Source organism: Drosophila simulans, chromosome X (assembly GCF_016746395.2).
Source record: "Drosophila simulans strain w501 chromosome X, Prin_Dsim_3.1, whole genome shotgun sequence".
Taxonomy (NCBI): domain Eukaryota; kingdom Metazoa; phylum Arthropoda; class Insecta; order Diptera; family Drosophilidae; genus Drosophila; species Drosophila simulans.
The window spans coordinates 5115490-5134971 of NC_052525.2; the positions used below are offsets into that span (position 1 = coordinate 5115490).

Below are 19482 nucleotides of genomic sequence, written 5' to 3' on the forward strand. Positions count from 1 at the left end.
TTCTTTGGTGTTTTGCATGTTCACACATTGACCCTTCTTTTGCCCGAAAAGGGAGCAAATTTATGGCCATTTGAGTGTTTAAGTAGGGCCAAAAGAAAGGCGAGCCTTGTAGCAATTAGCAGGACCCGAAGTATTTTGTTGACCTTATTTAAAATTTATTTGCTCCTAGGGCACCCGAAAGTACGAAAATAAATTACAAATCAACCGCGAGCAAGACATTAGTCATCGCCCCCAGATTCCCAGATTCCTAGATTCATCAAGGGCGAAAGTGAATCCGAAATTGGGTGCTTGGTGTGTATCCCGATCTCGGCGAGGTCGTTGTCCAATGCCAGTTGTCCGGCGATTTCGAGGAGCTGCCCTTATCAGCTGACAAGCAGACCGAACTGGACCGAACTGGACCTACCGGGCGTATGAGTGATATATGGCACTTGACCTGCGTTAATTGCAAATGAGAAACTAAAGAATTGCTTTCACATTTTCATTGCAGCTCTGAGTTCGTGAGGAAAAACTGCCAGAAGTCGAAATTCGAAAAGGTGAGCACACAAAATATTTAAGCTGGCTTAATTTAACAATAAATTCAGCAATTAAATGAGATTTAAATCAAATTTCATATGAAAACTAGCCGAACCCCGTTTGCCATAGAACCTTTTGATAAAAGATTGATTACTTTAGCTCAAAATTAAATTCAATTTTGCCGTTACACCAAAGTCCACAACGGTTATTTATTCATTCGGGCGCGGCATGAAAAAATTGGAGAGCTTCAATTCAATCAGAGCGAAATACTTGAAACTCAATAGCAACATGTATGGCAAACATAAAAAAAAACAGAAACTTTATTCAATGTGGCAAATAAAAAATGTTTTACCAAAGCTTAAACATATAGCGAACTATACGCCATGGAAGTGGATAGAAGAGGATGCCTCGGCCAAATAATAAATCAAATCGTTGTACCGATGGTGCCATGATTTTTGACCACTCGTCCTGGTCGAACGCCTTAAATCTGGCCAGTGGTCGGTGGGCGTGGCAGTGGGCGGTGGGCGAGTGGTAACGATGCCAACAAAAATGTTGGACATTGGTCGAGACGGCGTCGTGACCTTCGCAGCGCCTTTTTTTCGACTTTAAAATGTACAGCAAACAAGTGGCAAGTGTTGCCGAGATAAATATGTATACATATTTATGTATATAAAAATATATAGATATATACAGAATAAAATAAGCAAAAACAAAGGCCAAGCCGAAAACGACGAATTTATTTGCAACACGCGCCAGTCTGGCCAAGATCTGTCGCCGCAGATAATCCCGCAAAAGGGCATTTAGTCGACTCGCCACTATGCCACACATGCCACTATGCCGCATGCCATGTGTACGACGAGTATAAACGCGTATACAGTCTCCGCTGACAGCCATTAAAAATGCTGTAAAGTTCGAGGATGTGGGTCCTGCCATACAATTAGCAGCCAGCTTTATGGACCCCGCACTTCGGACATCGAACCACTTTTCACTTTGGCGAGTGGAAGGAAGGAAGCAACGAGCTTCTGCTTATTAGTTGCAACACCTAGTAGAGTGAATAGTAGTGAATAGCCGAACGAACTTCCGGCCAACTTGGCACTCCGCTCACAAGTTTATGACCCCATTTGGCGTGATCAACTGCGGTGTATAACTATTTTGGGTTATCCTCCATTAGATAAAGCCCAAATGGCAGCCCCATTCGAAATGAAAAGCCCTGCGCTCGTGCGGCAAAAGTTTGCAATAATTATGCCAGTTTGGCCGCAATGAAGCAGAAGGCACAGTTCGCAAGCTGATGAATTCCCTGCAGCACGTTGCCAGGAAGTCAGGGCTCCCAGGTCAGGGGTCAGGGGTCAGAAGTCGGAGGGCGGGTCTGGTTAAGGGATAACTAACAACTATTAGGTGAACTTTTTAATGCGCAACTTTTGTGTGCTGTAAATTTGGGCCACGAACTGTGAAGGCATCAGAATGATTGGCGGGATTCCCGGGAACAATGAAACTGCAGTAATTTGGGCTGTTAATTTACATGCCCTGAAATGCGCAAATACACTGAGAGCAATTGCCGCAAGGTGTTCAATGTTTGCATATAAATTACATGTAGATTAGCTGCTCTAACATATCCATTACCATTACCCATTCACCTGCTTTATTGCCATATATTTTGCTGCCATATCATATTTCAAATCACACCACTTGTATTTCACGTGTACATGTACATGTGAGATAACCATGCGATAAGAGTCCCCATGCGACTGCGATTAATATGTTAGGGCGAGGGTGTGATATGGGCCGGTTTTTCGCCCACACCCACCCACTTTTCCTATGATTTATAGCCGTAATTAAAATCTGTAGCTGCAGGCTGACTCAAATAAGTCGCTAAGACTTTTGTCAAAAGACATAAAGGCGAGCTTAAAGCGCTGGCCAGAGGAATATCCTTTTATTCCGGAATTTAATTAAGCCAAATCCCCCTAAACACACACACACGCATACACGCCGCACAGATTCCACGGCAGCCAGTGAAAATGTTGTGGGAAAAGCGGAACTGGAAAATGCGGGGGGTTGTGTTTGGCCCATCCAATATTGCCGTATTGTTCCCATGCGCCTCCCCCTTCTCTGTTTTTCCTGGGATCTGCCAACAGTACACATGATGTTGCGTTGCTATCTTTTCCGCACAGCCTGCATATTTGTTGAGTGTTCATACCGGACACGAACCAAAAAAAAGGGGGGAAAATCGGTCAACAATAACAAATGGGCCGACAACTCGGTGCGGCCAGACCGGCAGCGGAAAAATGTCAACCAAAATGAAAAGATTTCAGCGACAAAGGCCTCCAAATGGGCAATCAAATATTAAAATACACGACATACAGCACTAAACTTGTTATGTGCATACTATTATTTATTTATTATTATTAAGGAAAATATATATATTCGAGTGCAATGCTCTTTTCCACATTTTCTAGTGCAACTGCCAGTACATTTTCTTGTTTACCCCAAAACAGAGGAGCCACTCCACTCCACCCACTAGAAAAAGTTTTCCAGTTAACAGCGAAACAATTCAGTCAACACCTTACACATTCTACACTTTGGGACTCAATAGAGATGTCTGTGCATATCATCGGCAATAAATTGCTGAAAAGTGACTGCTTTACTGCCCACGGATATACTGGCACACTTGACTTGGTTTTTTCTCGCTAGCATTTCTCGTTTTTGCGCCGCACACCACTGCGTATGTGGAATATTTATCGCTTGAGGCGGTGAAAGGTGTAAATCAAACGGCTGGAATTTTCTCATCAAGAATTTCGCTCGCCAAGTGGAGGACACTGCTGAATGGATAATAAACATGGCGTCATATTTTAAATTAGCCCTGATAGTTTTTAATTGGGAGGATTAGGAAATATTGGGTCGTTCACTTTAATTGCAAGTTGAAATGTTAAGCTGCAGTTTGCCCAGCATGCAGTTGAGCTTTAGCTTTCGACGGATAAAGAAGTTCGTTTTTGGAAACGGAAGGTGTCTAAATCAATTGCAGTGTGAAGTAAAATTTTGAGAAATTTACAAAGTGCAAGGTGCGAAAATGTTCAAGCCAGCCATAAATTAGGTTTAGTCTTTATATAGAGGAACCAAGATGAAATTCACAGTTCCCATTCGAAGTTCTGTAACCTTGGACACTGGACCAGAAGCCTCTTTGTGTGCTTTTAATAGTTTGTCGCCGTAATTGAGCTGGATTCCAGAGTTATAATGGGTTTCAGTGATGGTTTGCTTTATAGTTGTGACAAGTGAGGTTTTTCGCATTTTTACAGCTCAATGCTGTGTAGTTTACGACATCGCAGTGCTTATTTACACTTAACGAAATGGAAAGTACACCCACGGCACTCAAATGCCATGAAAATATTAATAAATTGCATTTAATTGCCGGCAAGTAACTAAAAAAAAAAGGAAAAAATTAGATAGCAGGTCGAGTGGGGGACTTCTAATTCAATTACCGTCGGACCCGACGTCGTCTGCCAAGCGTCTCAATATAAAAACTCAATTTAATGGATGCCAACTTTGCCGCACACACATACATATATATATATATATATATATTTATATACATATAAACGGGGGTGTTGGCTTGAGGTCTCGAAGTCTCCGAGTCTCGGAGTCCCTTGAAAGCCTGTCAACAACATTCAACTTCGGAGTCCTGGCCGCAATAACATCACCCGTAGTATTGGCCTATAAAAAAGGAGGGGGGAGATGGGAGCGGGAGCTTAGCCTGGTTTTATGGGTTGGGCTGGGGGTCGGTTCTTCCTAGAGAAGCAAGTGCAATCAAAGCTGCAGCGGCGCACACAGAAAAACCCATTAAGGTACTCAAAGTGCTCATCCTGGGCAAATCTCTACCAAAATAAATAAACTTCGCAACTCTGGCAGACAAACTTTGTCGAACGATTTGGTTTTTCATTTTGTAATTAGTTTAGTTTCGTTATGACCATATGAATGACTTGAAATGAATGAAATACTACAAATTTATTGCTGTGCACGGGCATGGCTAGCAAAATCCGGTGGAAAATAAGGACCAAGGACCTCAAAAGCAAAGACGCAAGAAGTTCAAAACCGCAGCTGCTGAAAAATAGAAGCACTGCAACGGCGGCAACCAGAAAAATAGAACAGAATTGAGATACAGTAGCTAAAACCTCACAAAAGTAAAGAAAATCACTGTGGCAACCTGGAAAAAGTACATCTAAAGAGCTAACAAAATGCTTAAACTTTAAATTAACTCGAAATCAATTTCATATGCTAAATATATTGTATTAAATATGACTGTAGTTAGCTACAAATCGCTCTACATTGCCAAAGTGAACCCTTGTGGCAAAAGTCAAAGCGGCAAGAGTGAAAATCGGAGACAAAGACAAAGGCAGCTGCTGGACCAAATGGCATTTCCATGGAAATTAACAGTTCGTGGACCTTTTTTGCCCAACGCACAGATACAGATACAAGTACATACTCGTATAATTAGGAGCAGTTGGCATCGATGCCGCGGCATTCGATGCTCCTGATGGCATCGATGGCGACGCTTCAATGAAGTGTGCGCATCATTCGGCCGAATTTGTCACGATTACCAAACGCGATACTCGTATTCACTTCACTTTAGGCCGTCGACCCTTTGAGTGTGTGTGAAAGAGATGGGTAGGTGGCGGCCGAAAGAGACGGCAACAGAGCAGAGGGAAGAGCAGCAAGTTCGGAACGGATGGCGTAATTGATTCACTTCGATTGATTTTGGTCAGCAGCTGGGTCCTCCGGTTACCAGCTTTTCCCGAATTTTCCCCACTTTTCCGCTGCTCATCTGCTCGTCTCACAGCTTGCCACGTACTCATGCGGCATGCGACAAATGCTCATTATGAGGCATCAAACTAGTTAAGGAAAACTCCGATGATGTGTGGCAGTGGGAGTGAGTGAGTAGGAAAATAGCAAGGAAAACAGCAAGGAAAACACCAAAGGAAAATGGTAAAAGGACAACAAAATGTAACAAAAACCTTTTAGTTGTAATGAGAGGCCTTACTTGCCACAATTGTTGCTTATTTTTAGATGCCATTGTGCAAAAGTGATTGCTTAACATTTGTGAATTCGAAACGTTAGGTTAATTGCAATTTTTCAGCAATTCCCCATCTGGAAATTTCAGTAATTACGCTCAGTTACGTTTAGCATTCGGTGTATTTCCGCAATTAAAATTTGTTAACGCCTTGTATATTAATTATGTTTATGGGCTCTGATGCCTTGAGTTTTGTGTGCATATTACTTTTATTATCTGGCCGTAAACACTCCCCATGGAGAAGCAAGTTAAGATTGCGAGCCAAATGATAATTGTCCAGCTATGGGAGACGTTTCTGCCGTTACGAGGAGTCCCCAATGTCCCGATTCAAGCAATCGACTATGTCTAAAACCGAGTTCATGAAACCAAAAAAAATGGGCCGCCAGAAAGTGGGGTATGCTGGACTAGTGGTGCAGAATGCCAATTCCGAAGGTATTACTGCGCATAGCAAAGATATGAGTTCTTCTTGCATTTTGCGAGATGCTTAGTTGAAAGTATCCATATCATTCGAGGGTACTTGGCTGTCCATTCCGATTCCGGCTGGCCGTCACATTATTATTTTAGCCAGTTTTGGCCGTCTTCGGTTTCGAGCTCATATTTATGTGGCCACTGGGAGCTGTTTGCCGAGACTTAAGTGATTTTGTTCGCCGTCCGAGGAGCGACAACTGCTGCTGCCAAGTCCCAGAGCCCACTGCTCTTGGCCTTGGTCAGTTGAGTTGGCCAGCTGGCTGCTTTTGATTATTGTTATTATTATTCTCGTCAGTTTCAGCTGATACTCCTGCCAGGTATGTGGTACACACAAAATGTGGCACACACGAAAGGAAATTGTAAAATATTAGGCCCAATTCGAGTTTGGTTATAATGCTGAACTTTTCTTCGTGTGTAGCAGCACAGCATTTAGTTCATTGGACGCTGTCTGCCATTTTGATTCGTTTCTACTTGGCTGACATCTTTTTCATGTTTACTTTTGACTTAATTAGGCAGCAGGCCTCATCCCCCCCCCACCGATGGCCATCCAAGAAGCAGCCGACAGACACGTGGCCCAGACCATAGTTCATTTCGCCCACAATTCGTGACAATATTCGCAGGACCAAGCGTCCATGTTGCTCTTTGTGCCACGAATGTTCCTTTGGACGCACTCGTAGTCCTTGTCGTAGTCGGCGGCAACTGAACCCATGAACTGAACAAGAATAATAAATGAAGCGGGCGACGCGAGTGTTCGACTGTGAAATACGCTTTGGAAAATGCCGGCGTTTTCATTTCGGGCGGCCAATGGAAATGAGTTTCGCCCACGGACAAAAAAAAAATAGGAAAATGCATTGGATGTGGTGTCCACAATAATTTTACATCTCCGCTGGGAGCAGCAGTTGCCCTCGGAGGTAGCTTCTTATCTGTATCTTAATCGTAATGAGATGCTCTTTAATGTCATTTAAAGTTTGATCTGAGAAAAATGAACTGAATGCAAAGATTGACTTCCACGGAACATTGTGAAAATATTCAAATAAATATCTCATTTTAAATCACCCATTTAGTATTAAGAACTTAAACATATTTACGCGCTATCAGACGGGGAAAATCTTTTTGTTTTCCTAAGTTTCTTTCGGGGATTGCTGTGCTCCAATTTGTAGGGGCAATTTATAGTAAAAGTTTTTCCTGCACATCCAACAGCTTGCAGTGGATTTAGATGTTTTTTTGTATCGCAACTTGCGCGCCTTTGAGGGATTTTCCGTCTTTGCCGCTCAATTTTCTTCGCAACAGCCACCGCATTTTCCCCATTTTCCCACTTTTCCCACAAACAATAATGGCTGAATGGCTGGATGGATGGGGGGTGGGCTAGATAAATATCTTTGCATAATTAAATCCAATTGGGCGCACAACTCGCAGCTTTTGTTCGCAGCTTTCGGCTTTTGGCCAAAAAGGGCGACAAGGGGCCAAGTCAATCAAAAGTTGGCCCACAGCTCAGCTGGCCAGCGGCGGCGAATAATAGATGGAATAAACTTCGAATGGGCCAAGAAGTGGAAAAAATCCGACAGAGAGAGAAAAAAAATATAGAAACGAAGCGAAGTAAGACTAATTGGCAGCCCGCTCGCCGGCATAAACTAATTAAATCAAATTATATAGATATAGTATATATATCTCCGTCGAGATCGTAAATCGCTTGCCACTTTGACCGCCCGCAAGGCCCTGAAATGTTGAAATACTAAAGTACTGGCGAACACACCTATCTGGATATATACGTATATATTGTTGTTTACCCAACTGCGTCTCCTAAAATTGATTTACTAAACTCATTGACGCAATTCAATTAGTGGAAATAAAGTGCGGCCACATGGTGTAAAATAAATGGCTATTCCTTTTACGGCAAAATTTGAATAGAGTTACACGGGGGGGCAGTGATGTTTAAGCCCGGACATCTCCATGTTTTTCATATTTTGGCAAATTTCATTTATTTTACATATGTGCTGGACTAGCGGTTGTCCAGGGAAAATTCGAGAGTTTGTGGCCAAGTAAATATGCCAATGGCATTCAATTGTTTTCCCAGCATGCCACTGAAATTTGGCTTCAAGCGAGCTTGGGGAATTTTCCCAACTGCAGCAAAGCGGATAAATGCGTTCGGTCAGGGATTTTCGGGCTAGCATTTGGGGAATTGGGCCACAGGGAGAAGGTTAAACTATTGCATGGAAATAACTAAGTTTACTCAACGATTGCTGCCCAAAGTACCAGTGACTAGTAGTGGCGTAAGCAAATAAATCATAAACTCATACCCACACTAAAAAAATAACCAAAATTGCCGGGGTGCGGACAGTGAATAAATCACAGGGTAGCCATAAAGTAGTGACTGTCGGTGCTCACATATTTACATTTATATTTCCATAAATTACTACACATGAAACTGAAACAAGTGTCGCCCGCTGTTTTTTTCTATTTTGTTATAAATGCCACATTTCCGTATGTCAAATTTCACACTTCTGTTGAGTTCACTCGTTTTGTTTATGCACTCCACCCATAGGAATTCCTTCGATCTCAAGTTGCTTTTTTAATATAACATTTTTGCGGCAAAGTTGCGAAATTGTTGCATATTCATTGATTTTTTCAACTTTAATTGAGACGGAGCCGATGAAAATATTTCATTTAGTAATTCGTGCGATGAAATCCAGCAAATAAATACGAAGCATTCGTGCATCCAGTTTCTGCTATCAAATGCTTGTCAAATGTGATTGACGCACCAAAATTCCGAGGAATGTGTAATCTTGGTCGCTGTCCGTTTGTTTGATGGACACCCTTATGTTATTAAATCGTGTGCCAGGTGGCAAAACAAACATACATATATGTATCGGCTAAATACTGATAAATCTCGGCCCATAAAATCGCATGGCCAGCGATCAGTTTTTCAATTAGCGGTCAGATCCTTGGGCCAATTCGACTATTTTGGCTGCTTAATTTTGCGTAAAATCGCACAGGTGACCGGCGTTGCTGGCAACTATTTCAATTTGGCAGCCAAGTGGCTTTCCAGCACATTAAACCCTGTCTGGCGTCTGCCCACCTCGCTCGGTATATACTATATATATTTTACTATATACACTTGCTTTTGAGCCCCTAGTGGCTGGCGACAAGAGCCAAGTATTCGGATTTTCAGCCAACTCGGGCATCATTTTTTTCCGGCCCAGTTTGGATGACAAAGCCCTCGGAATTTAAGGAGTGGGCTTAGTATTCCCAATTCATAACTAGCGAGGGGCAAAAAGTTTGTGAACAAGTTTGCCCGGATTATTGCGAGTTTTTGGCTTGGTTCTGGGGCTTTGCCAACTTTCCACTTGTTATGTGCAGATTAATTGTGCGATCCTGTCATCGGTTGAGATGCATGTCTGTACATAAATTGGGAAAATATTTATGTTTACTTCGAAAAGATTACGATTTCGCACCAAAAAGGGGGCTTGACTAAAAATGAGAAAATCTGCAAATCATTTAAAATGCCATACTTTATGCATTAAAGCCACATTTGTTTGCTGTTCAAATATATTTGGTATTATTTGTTAAAGTCGAACTGTTGGATGTTATTTGCAGTCGACCAAAAGTTTGCTGGCCAAAAGTTTCGTTGAAAATATTTCCTTTATTCCCGTTGTGGTTGTCAACTTTTAGTTTAATTCGTCGAGTTGGCAACAAATTATATTTTCGTAAGCTCGTGCGTGCCGCTTTAAATTTTTGTTTAACTTTCGCACACATGTTTGCGGCTTGTGCGAGTGTTTTCCACATGTATTCAGCTTTCCTCTGGCTTCCCGTTTTGCGTTCTGCGTTTTCCGCTTTTCCCGCACTCAGTGCGTCCAACACTTGAGCCACTTTTCAATGGAGGCGGCCGAAAAGATTTAGCCCGGCTCCTGGCAACACTTTGCCCCCCCTTTCCCCGCTCCCATCAAGCCGTCTGCCAAGGTATGAAAAACTCGTACATTTTCTACAAACATTTGGCAAATTGTTATAGAAAAAGCCCGCACACACATGGGAATACATATGCGGATAAATTTGGTTGCGAAACTCGACTACAACATATGTTAACGACGCATTTGCCTTGGGATCCGTCTGCCGGCTGTGTTCCTATACCCTTTACTCGGAGATAATGGTGGGGGTATGATGGGCTCGCAATAGTTTGGGACACACTCATAGGCAAAAGCGGCAAAATCTAGTTACTCTTGGCTGAAAACATATACTTTCAAGCACACAACTAGCACACTTTTAGGCAGCTGCACTAAAGTCGTTCATGCCGAGATACTTTTCTATCTTTCGTTTGTTAGCGTATCTAGCACGTGACACTCGCACAGTGCCTACCAAAAGCAGGGCCACACTTAGTGGGCCAGCATAGATTTTAAACTCGTGTTACGTAAAAACAACGAGGAAGCCGGCAAAAGACACAGAGAAATTGAAAGGGATAGTCACAGGATGAATACATAGACTTAAGCTGGGCAAACAAACATCGGGGAAACTTTCTGACAACGGCAATTACTTGCTAAAATACTCGAGTCCTGGCTTAATAAAAGCTGGAAAATTCCAAGGAAATTGAGTAATTTGCACAGCTTGAAAGCAACTTGTGATGAGGTCATTAAATTGCTCTTCTTGCTCGGAATAACAACCCGCAGCGATTTGAGTCGGCAGGCCACATTTTATTTAAATAGATTTATAAATCTGCCATATTGCGTTTGGCCCAGCTCTGTGTGCTGTCTTCTCATTGTATAATTACGTTTTCGGGCTGCGCATTAAATATTAAAACTTGTTTCTTGTGTCACACACTCGCAATATCTGAATAAATGTACAAGTTGTTTAATATTTGATGAAAGTCAAATTGCACAAATTGTTGCGAAAACAGCAATTTCAGGCGAGTTATTGTGCATAGAAATCCACATTGAACATTATTCGCTTTTGTTTAAAATCGATATGGATATTTGGCGTGTCTTTAGTCTACTTGTTTTTCCATTATTTGTCACCTTTATTCCACGGTTGGGCTCCATTTGGGCTACAGCACCCATTTGCATATTTTGCAGTTGCTAACGGTGAAGCTATGGCCAACGCCGAAGGTGCCTTTAACTGTAAGTGTGGGCGGTAACCGTAACCGTAATGACGGAGCGGATTTGTGCCGGCTTCGCGATGTAAATGCGAGCCATTCGAAGTAACGAAGTGCATTCCACACGCACCGCTGCGATATATATTCAAATATATATATATAAATTTAGGGTTCGTTGAACCTGCCTAATGTTGTGTGAGTGTGTGTTGGGTGTGTGGTTTTTTCTCTTTCAGTCTTATTCGAAGTTCATTTCCGGCGCAGAGGCGAGCGGATGCGGAATGGCAGCCATTTTACGGCTTAGCCGGTGGTATTCAAATTGAATTGCAAATAAAATGGAGAAATGGAGTGGCTGCAGCAGCTGCTTAAATAATACAATTCTATTTGAATGATTCAGTTTTATATTTTTCGTGGCAAACTGCAGCATAAGGTGGCAAGCGTTTGAATCGAATTCATTACGGCGGCACTTTCTATGCTCGTGGGGGCAACAGGGCGGATGCGCGATATTGCACGTAGCGAAATACGGATTGCTCATACGCAGTGTGGCCAGTGCATAATGATTTATAGATATATCTTAGATGCAGCATTGCTATTAGCATTGAAGAAAATCACTTGCAGCATAAATTTGATTTTATAGAAAGTAATAATCTGGGATAATCAAAATATATGCTGCTGCAGGGCACAAATCTAGAAATCTGAAGTGCCTTTGATAAATTAATCAGTTAATGCCGCATAATCTGCTCTGTGGCAGCGCGCGTATTTCGTAAGCAGCTTTTCCCTGCGGAAAAGTGAGATGTGGCTGTAAAGTGTGCGGATGCGGCGCCCAATGAAGCGGAGTTCCCGATTCAGATTGAGATTTTCTCCGTTCGGCTGGCAGTTTTTTTTTTTTCGGCGCGGCTGTCATGTTGAGGCAGACATCTAATCCTTTTTATGTGCCCCAGACACGCAAGGTGCTGCCAATTTGTGTGTGGCGGCTTATCACTTATCTAGGCGGCTTTTCCCGAAAGTAATAGGCGGGGTGGGGGTAGGGATGGGGGTAGGGGTGCGGGGCACACGTTATGGCTTTGCCCATTAAAGTCGAAAGTGGCGGGAAAAGCCTCAGCGATGCGTGCAGAGTGGCCGGGAAAACTTTCGGCTCGAGGATCGCCGGAGGGAGCTGGAAAATTCAGCAGGAGCGGCAGTGGGGTGCTGGAAAATCCGTTCGGGGTGGGGGCCAGAGAAAATCCTACTTGGCCAGAGGCCATCCAGCTATTATTGCTGATGCCTTTTTATTTTAATTCCCAAATCGAAAAAGTTTCGCCCTGGCGATTAGGCGAGTAAACTCTAAACGCTTTAAGCGTTTCTTGGAAAAGCTGTGCAAAAGCGTATGTGAAATACTAATTTAACATGTCTGAGAACTTTCTTTTTTTTTCCTTCTGAGCCATTCGGCCCACTTTATCTCATTTTCTATGCGCGCTGAAAAACGTGGGAGTGGCGGAAAATTCAGCGTCACGGAGTGGAAAAGCAGAAGTTCTTATCCCCCAAACGATTACAAATGATTAAGTCTAAAAAGTTTGCGTGCAAATAACTAGAGTAGAACTGATATTAAATGCAATTTGCGGCAGGCAAACTAAAAAGGTTTATGGTATTCATTCGAAAAGTTCGGCCAGCCAAGAACGTTTGTTTATAATCATTAGGATCTGCAGTGCAAACGATATGGTTTTCCATATGGCTGCTGGCTGTAAAATTTATTCATTACATTGCAAAACAGACACACAACGTTAAATACATAGATGCCACCAAAGAGCAGCACCCACAAAGAAAAAAAAAAAAAAGGAGAGCATAAGCCGTGGAAAGCAAACATTAAAAAAAATTAAGGGCAAGAGACAAAAATGCCAAGAGAGTCAGTCGCCTAAATGGAAAATGGAAAATTACTTAAGCCATTCGAAGGCGCGGGCTTCCATCTCGTTCATTCATCTTGTCCTGGGGCAACGACCATGCCCACTTTCCCTACGCCCCATTTTCCCACGCTCCGCCATTCAGGCCTTTGGGGGCATTTTCTTTCTTGTTGTTTTTTTTGCTCTTTTATTCCATAGCTATGTTCTGTTATGCGTGTTTTTTTTTGCCCTGCTAAAAAGTACAATTAAGTTCATCTACCAAAAGCAAAGCATTCAAACCCATGCTCCTGTCGATTTTTCGACGACATCGTTCTATTTGATCGATTTTTTCGATGCCATTGCTGTTCGTCCTGTAAGCGGGGGCGGCACACAGCCAGAGTGGGCGTGGCTGTTTTGCGGAAAATGGTGCCAAAAAATGGCGCAAATATCAATGCATGTCTTCAATTCGTCCTTGCAATTCAAACTTTTTTGAAACGTGTACTATTTCCTCGACACTAAATTCATGCGCCTATTAACTTAGACAACGATTTCCCGGAAAGCTTAATATATGTACTAATACCACAGTGGGAATCAAGTAAGCCGCAAAACTAGTAAACAGTTTGCTCGCAGCTCGCAGGTAATGCCCAATTGATGCCATTGAAGGCAGCTCCTTGTGGGCGAAACTACACTATATATTGGAAATTCATTTGGGCAGAAGTGTCCGTGTCCCGAGGCAGGAAAGAGACAAGCATAGTGCAAAGAGAGAGAGAGAGAGAGAAACAGAGGCATTTTAATGGCTGTTTTAGTTCCACTAATTGCTTTATGATGATGACTTGACTATGCATAAGTGTGCGAGCGTGCAACGGAGTGTACGTGTGTACACTCAAAGAAAATACAACTGATTAGGGGTAGTGTTTGAGCCAATAAAGCATAGACTTGTTAGGCTTGAGCCATGATTTTGATTGCTTTTTATAGAATTTTATAAATTATTTAAATTCTGCATATTATCCCGAATTTCTGCCAGTGCATTCGGAAGTGTGCACGTGTTGTTTGCAAGTAAGATTCGCATCTGCGTTGTCCTACTTAAAGTTTTCCATCACCGTCTTCTCGCCTTTTCCTCGCTCACGTAGTAATGGATCAAAGATGGCGGCTAATGTCTGTGTGTTAAAGGGCGGAAAAGCGGGTGGCGGAAAAGCGGTTGGGCTGGCGCAGGACAAGATGGAAAATAGATCAGAGCGTGTGTCAAAAGAAAAGCCAAGGCGAGAGCATAATTAGTGAGCCGCCGTCGAGGAAATCGATATGCAACACCTAAGTTAATTAAATGGACGCCATCTGCGAACACGAGTGACTTCCATTTGGGACTTGGCCAGCAGTTGGCACGTATCATTGCAGTGGAAATGTAGCTGAAGCCGGGAAAATCCCACCTAATACCGGCCAAAGTAAATACAGTTGACAGATTGGGTTAATTTCGAAGGGATTACGGATACATTAGGCTGGGGAATACCTTGCGTTGCTTGGCTTTTCAAAGCAAAACTATTTTGCTAGCCAATAAATATTGTATATAAATATTTTCCAATTCAGGGAAATGCCAGCTAGCAAATGAAGCCTGTGCCGAGAAGCAGAGCTTCGAGGAAAAATGAAAAGTGACGGATGGCTGACAGTCCGGCACGGAATGGAGTGAAATTTCCCGGCGGGCTTTTCCTTCGACTCGGAGTGAGCTTTTCCAGGGCTAATTAAAAGGACTCGGCGTGCCAGTGGGTTAACGAGCGAAGAGATGTCCTGGGAATGGAGTTATTTCCGCTGCGGTTTGCCGGCTGCAACTGACGGCGTTTTTCATGGGATTTTCCCGAGATTTCCCTTTCGCTGGCGCTTTGGTTTTCCGCGCAGCGGCTGACGCCTTGATTGCATTTTGCATGTTCCCACGACATTCGATTTCGCGCTGATTGGCAGCCAACAATCAATGGCAGTTGATTATTCCGTTTGCCTGCTTGCCGCTTTTCCGCTTTTCCGCATTTGGCGATCCTTTTTTAATGGCCAGCAATCCGCGTCAAAATAGCCGGAACTAATTTAATAATTCATTCAATTGTGTTCGCACGCATTGTGCTCGCATTATTGATGAGCTCAACAATTTAATCTAAAAGAAATAAACTGCAGATGCAGCAGCACTGTGCATAAATTAGGTTTGCAAATCCGTTTGTGAGACCAGCAAGAAATGTTTGCTTTAATGATTAATGCCAAATGCAAATTGTATTTTAGCTGTATTTCTTTTTGGCGCATTAAATGATTTATTCGCCAACGGCCATCGAAGTGCAGCAGTGCCGTTTTTAAGGCAATGTAAATAAATTATGATTGTTAATCCAATTTCACAATTTTATCTACAACTTTACCCGTTTTCCTGGCCATCTTCATCTTCGAATGGCCCACTTAAATCGCATTAGGCATGTAGAACATGCTGAATGAATGAGTTTTTCTTCGCTCTTCGGTCTCTCGGTCACATTCAATATCCTTCTTCTTGGGAGACAAGCCCGGACCCCAGACCCCTGACCTCTGACCCCCAGGCCCGTTCCTCTTCGTGCGCTTATGTGGGTCAATGTGGCCATGACAAAAAAGAAGTGGAAAATAGCAAACGGCAAGTCGAAAATATTGGCAAAGTTCTCGGTTTGCCAATGCGAAAAATAAAGCCATTAAAAAGGCAGCATAAACATGACATAAACATGCGGAATACGCTGTTATTAGCTTCTGCGGCTTCTGAGATCATGGCCAAGAAAAGGCCAAAAAGTTACCATCTCTTTCATAATTTCTGGGCTATTTACGAAATAGTTGTTCAACTTAAAGTTCATGGATGCCATAACGTTTTAGGTTCCTAAATAAATTCAATACAACTACGATGTCAACTTTTCTATCAAACAGGCTGATACGTTATTTTTTAATTACACGTTCAATCGAAATAGATACAGATACCCATTTAGCTTGCATTTCCCCAGAGAGCACAGTTCAAATTATGAAACGCTTTTAGAATAACTAAATGAATCAGAACCGTTTTGAATATTCAACTCAGCTGGCAAACAAACAAACAATCGCTGGCCTCCAAACCTTTTAGCAAATCGAAATCGCTCAGACAAATGAAAGTTGGCTCCTTTTGTTTGAATTATTCCCCAAACGGAAGCGTTTTGGGCCTTTCGATGGCATTTTTCTTTCAGAAATATAGCGGACAATGCCGAAAGTTATGCTAAGACTAACAAGCCGGAACAAACAAATTGTACTTTAATGTGTTGCAGCAGAAACAAGCAAAGCCGAGAACTTTTATTATAATTGTATTGTTTAAAGTATACTTGCTTACTTGCACAAAGCTAAACTTCAGATGAGCACAAAGTAGTCAAAAGTAAATAAGTATGCTTGCCTTCAAGCGGAACATCAAACAAGATTAGTAAATGCAAGTGCCTTTGGTTTAACAAGTAAATATTTAAACTATTTTTTATGAGCCCGCTATTTGTAAGCCAACTTTTGTATATCTTTCGTATTTGTAAGGTAACCTGCTCAGTGAATGGATTGTCTGCCAATCAGTTCAGCTGCGATATTGAATCGAATAAGATATCTAGTGAGATATATAATTTAGATATTAATTAAAGATAATTTCATTTTCAATTTCTTTGCAGAATGTTTGGCGTTTTGGAGCAGCGGAACAACTAGCGCCAGCTTATAGATCGCGGAAAATGCCTGATTTGCGAGCTGCAACTGAGAATTAAGGCAGTGCCAGGGGAATCCGCTCGAGAAACCCACGTCCACGAGATGGACAACTATACGGACGTACTGTACCAGTACCGCTTGGCACCGTCCGCCAGCCCGGAAATGGAAATGGAACTGGCTGATCCGCGCCAGATGGGCCGCGGATTCCAACTGCCAGCCAATGAGTCGCAGCTGGAGATTCCCGACTATGGGAACGAGAGCCTGGACTATCCCAACTACCAGCAGATGGTCGGCGGACCCTGCCGCATGGAGGACAACAACATCAGCTACTGGAACCTCACCTGCGACTCGCCACTGGAGTACGCCATGCCGCTCTATGGCTACTGCATGCCCTTCCTGCTGATCATCACCATCATCTCGAACTCCCTGATCGTGCTCGTTCTGAGCAAGAAGAGCATGGCCACGCCCACCAACTTTGTGCTAATGGGTGAGTTATATCGATAGTATATGAAATGAACTTCCAACTCGTATCGTGCCACATGCAAGTTACTTCATTCAAGGACTCTCTTTGAATTTCCCCCTGACATTGGCGCCTTTCGGATATATAATTGTTATATGGCTGCCTGTTTTGCAAGCAGCTAACAAATTTAGTGAAATAATTCACAGTCTTAAGCCCTCCCCCCCACCTCCGATTAGGCCCATTTTGAATTCCCCCTTTTGCAGACGCCGCCTTTTATGATTATTATTTATTTTTATTCCATGTCATTTCATGCCGCAGCCTCGGCACGTCGCCCCTTTTGGCGCTTAATGTGCCACAATGTTAAATCAGGCAGAAGTTTTGTGAGATTTCAAATAGCTGGCGATGTGCGTGCTCCCCAGAGCCCCTTCCGTATCCATAACCCCCCCGAAATCCCCACCCCCCTCCAATCCCTCCGCGTAATGCTGAGATATTCCAATAGCGTGTGTAATGCTAATGGCTTGTCGTCTGGCGATGGGAAAAACTGACTGCAGATCATGTCAGCATTTGAAAATGGCCAACAAGGCTGCTTTCAGTTAGTTTAAACTCTTGAACAAAATATCTACTATGATAGCATTTGATTCGCTGCCAGGACAGCTAAACTTCAAAATGATACTCTCTCGAGCATTAGGGCTATCAATGGGTTAGGTGACACCCTTTGAGCCGTCACCACTTAACCGCCGCCTGGACCAACCACCACCCACTGAAAGCCATAGCCCATAACCAGCCAACAGCCAGCACCCGCCGGGTGTCAAGCGCAGGCCAAGGCTAATCGCATTCGGTTCAAGTGACAGCGGACCAAACGTGAAATGAACTCTGGCCCTGCAGCAGCGGCAACCGCAACAGCAATGGCACGAAGCACATGAGCGATATTTGCCATTGGTTTTGGCCAACAACTCATGTTTATTCTGTGGCTAAAGCACTTGTAATATTTAAGCCATCAAATGTCAGCTCTGAAGACAGAGAACCTACCACCAATCTGAAACAGCAGTTAGGTGCTATCTAATTCGAAGTTGTTTGGGAAACTATCCGAGAAGGGGTTACAATTTGTGACCAGACGGCCACAGAGGACTGTCATGCCAGTGAGCGGGCCAAAGGTCAGGTCATTCAGGGTGTGTCATCAGTTCAAATGTCACTGGGCCGCAAAAAAGAGTGAAAACTACAAATGCCGACTAGTTGATGTTTGAATTACACAATTTTGTTGCCTTTGCTTAGATAAATTACCAATTATTGTCGGGTAAATAAGTCCGTAAATCATTTATTTTAGTGCGCTCGCATTTTAATTAATTTGCAATCAAACGGCACAGCTTTCGATTTCGAGCGGTCACTGTTTGCTCACCAGTGAACCCTGAACTCCAACACAGAGTCAACACCCAATTTAACCCATTTGGCATGGGAAGTCGCCGTAAATAATTGAGCAGCGCTTCGATTATTGGCCATGAAATCGGATTACAGATGCGACCAAATTTGTACGTCCGTAATGTGACATCCGTAATGCCCAATCGCACAGTCAGTTTACATTGAAAATCGCAATTGATTGGGCATAAGCATTACCATAATTTCCACAATTTCTAATTTCTAATTTCCAATTTCGACTTTCTCTTTCGCTGCAGGAATGGCTATATGCGATATGCTGACGGTTATATTTCCGGCACCCGGTCTCTGGTATATGTACACATTCGGCAATCATTATAAGCCCCTGCATCCGGTCTCCATGTGTCTGGCCTACAGCATTTTCAATGAGGTAAGTCAACAAAGAAGCCAGACGTTCGTCCAGTTACACTCAGCGAAATCGTATACCAATATTACCAGACGCATCTTTGCTTTAGTAATGAATATCTCTGGGCTAACCACTGAATTTTCCTTTGATTCGAAAGAAAGTTATTTAGTATATTTGCACTGTTTATTTGTAGTGTATTTACTTGACACAAACTAATTGCGAAGAGCGAAAAACTGTTTGTTTTGGCTGCTGGCCACGTTTCCACCTCTCCACCCAAAACGTTCCCCCATCGCCATTTTGCTGTTTTCCCATTTTCAGGGAAGACGCGACGCTCATTGACCTAAATAAAATGCTCGGCTGGAAGTTTTTGTACCCGTCTCTTTCTCGTAGCAATTGCCCCTCTCTTTCCTTTGTCTTCGACTGATGTACGATGCTTTGTTTTGGATCCCGTCGCGTTATCGTTATCGTTATCGCATTTGCTGCCACGTTACATTTCGCCCATTTTCCGTGATTTTCCCTTTTATGTGTGTCATTTCTGTCAGCATAATGAAAGAATGAAAAACGCTGCTAGTGCCACTTGCCATT

The 19482-nt window shown here is 42.9% G+C and overlaps 1 protein-coding gene across 3 annotated transcripts in view; it reads left to right on the forward strand.

Moving 5' to 3' along the window:
- Window positions 1-19482, forward strand: part of LOC6725163 (sex peptide receptor) — a 42654-nt gene that overhangs the window by 14888 nt on the left and 8284 nt on the right. Inside the window, exons 2-4 of one of the 3 annotated variants that reach the window (XM_016173472.3) lie at window positions 488-533; window positions 16630-17147; window positions 18791-18921. In XM_016173472.3, coding sequence (XP_016038185.1) covers window positions 16763-17147; window positions 18791-18921 — 516 coding nt within the window. In that variant the 5' untranslated portion in view covers window positions 488-533; window positions 16630-16762. Of the gene's footprint in view, window positions 1-487; window positions 534-3452; window positions 3570-16467; window positions 16572-16629; window positions 17148-18790; window positions 18922-19482 lie in introns of those variants that run through there. The other 2 variants (XM_016173471.3, XM_016173470.2) reach the window with 2 other exon arrangements.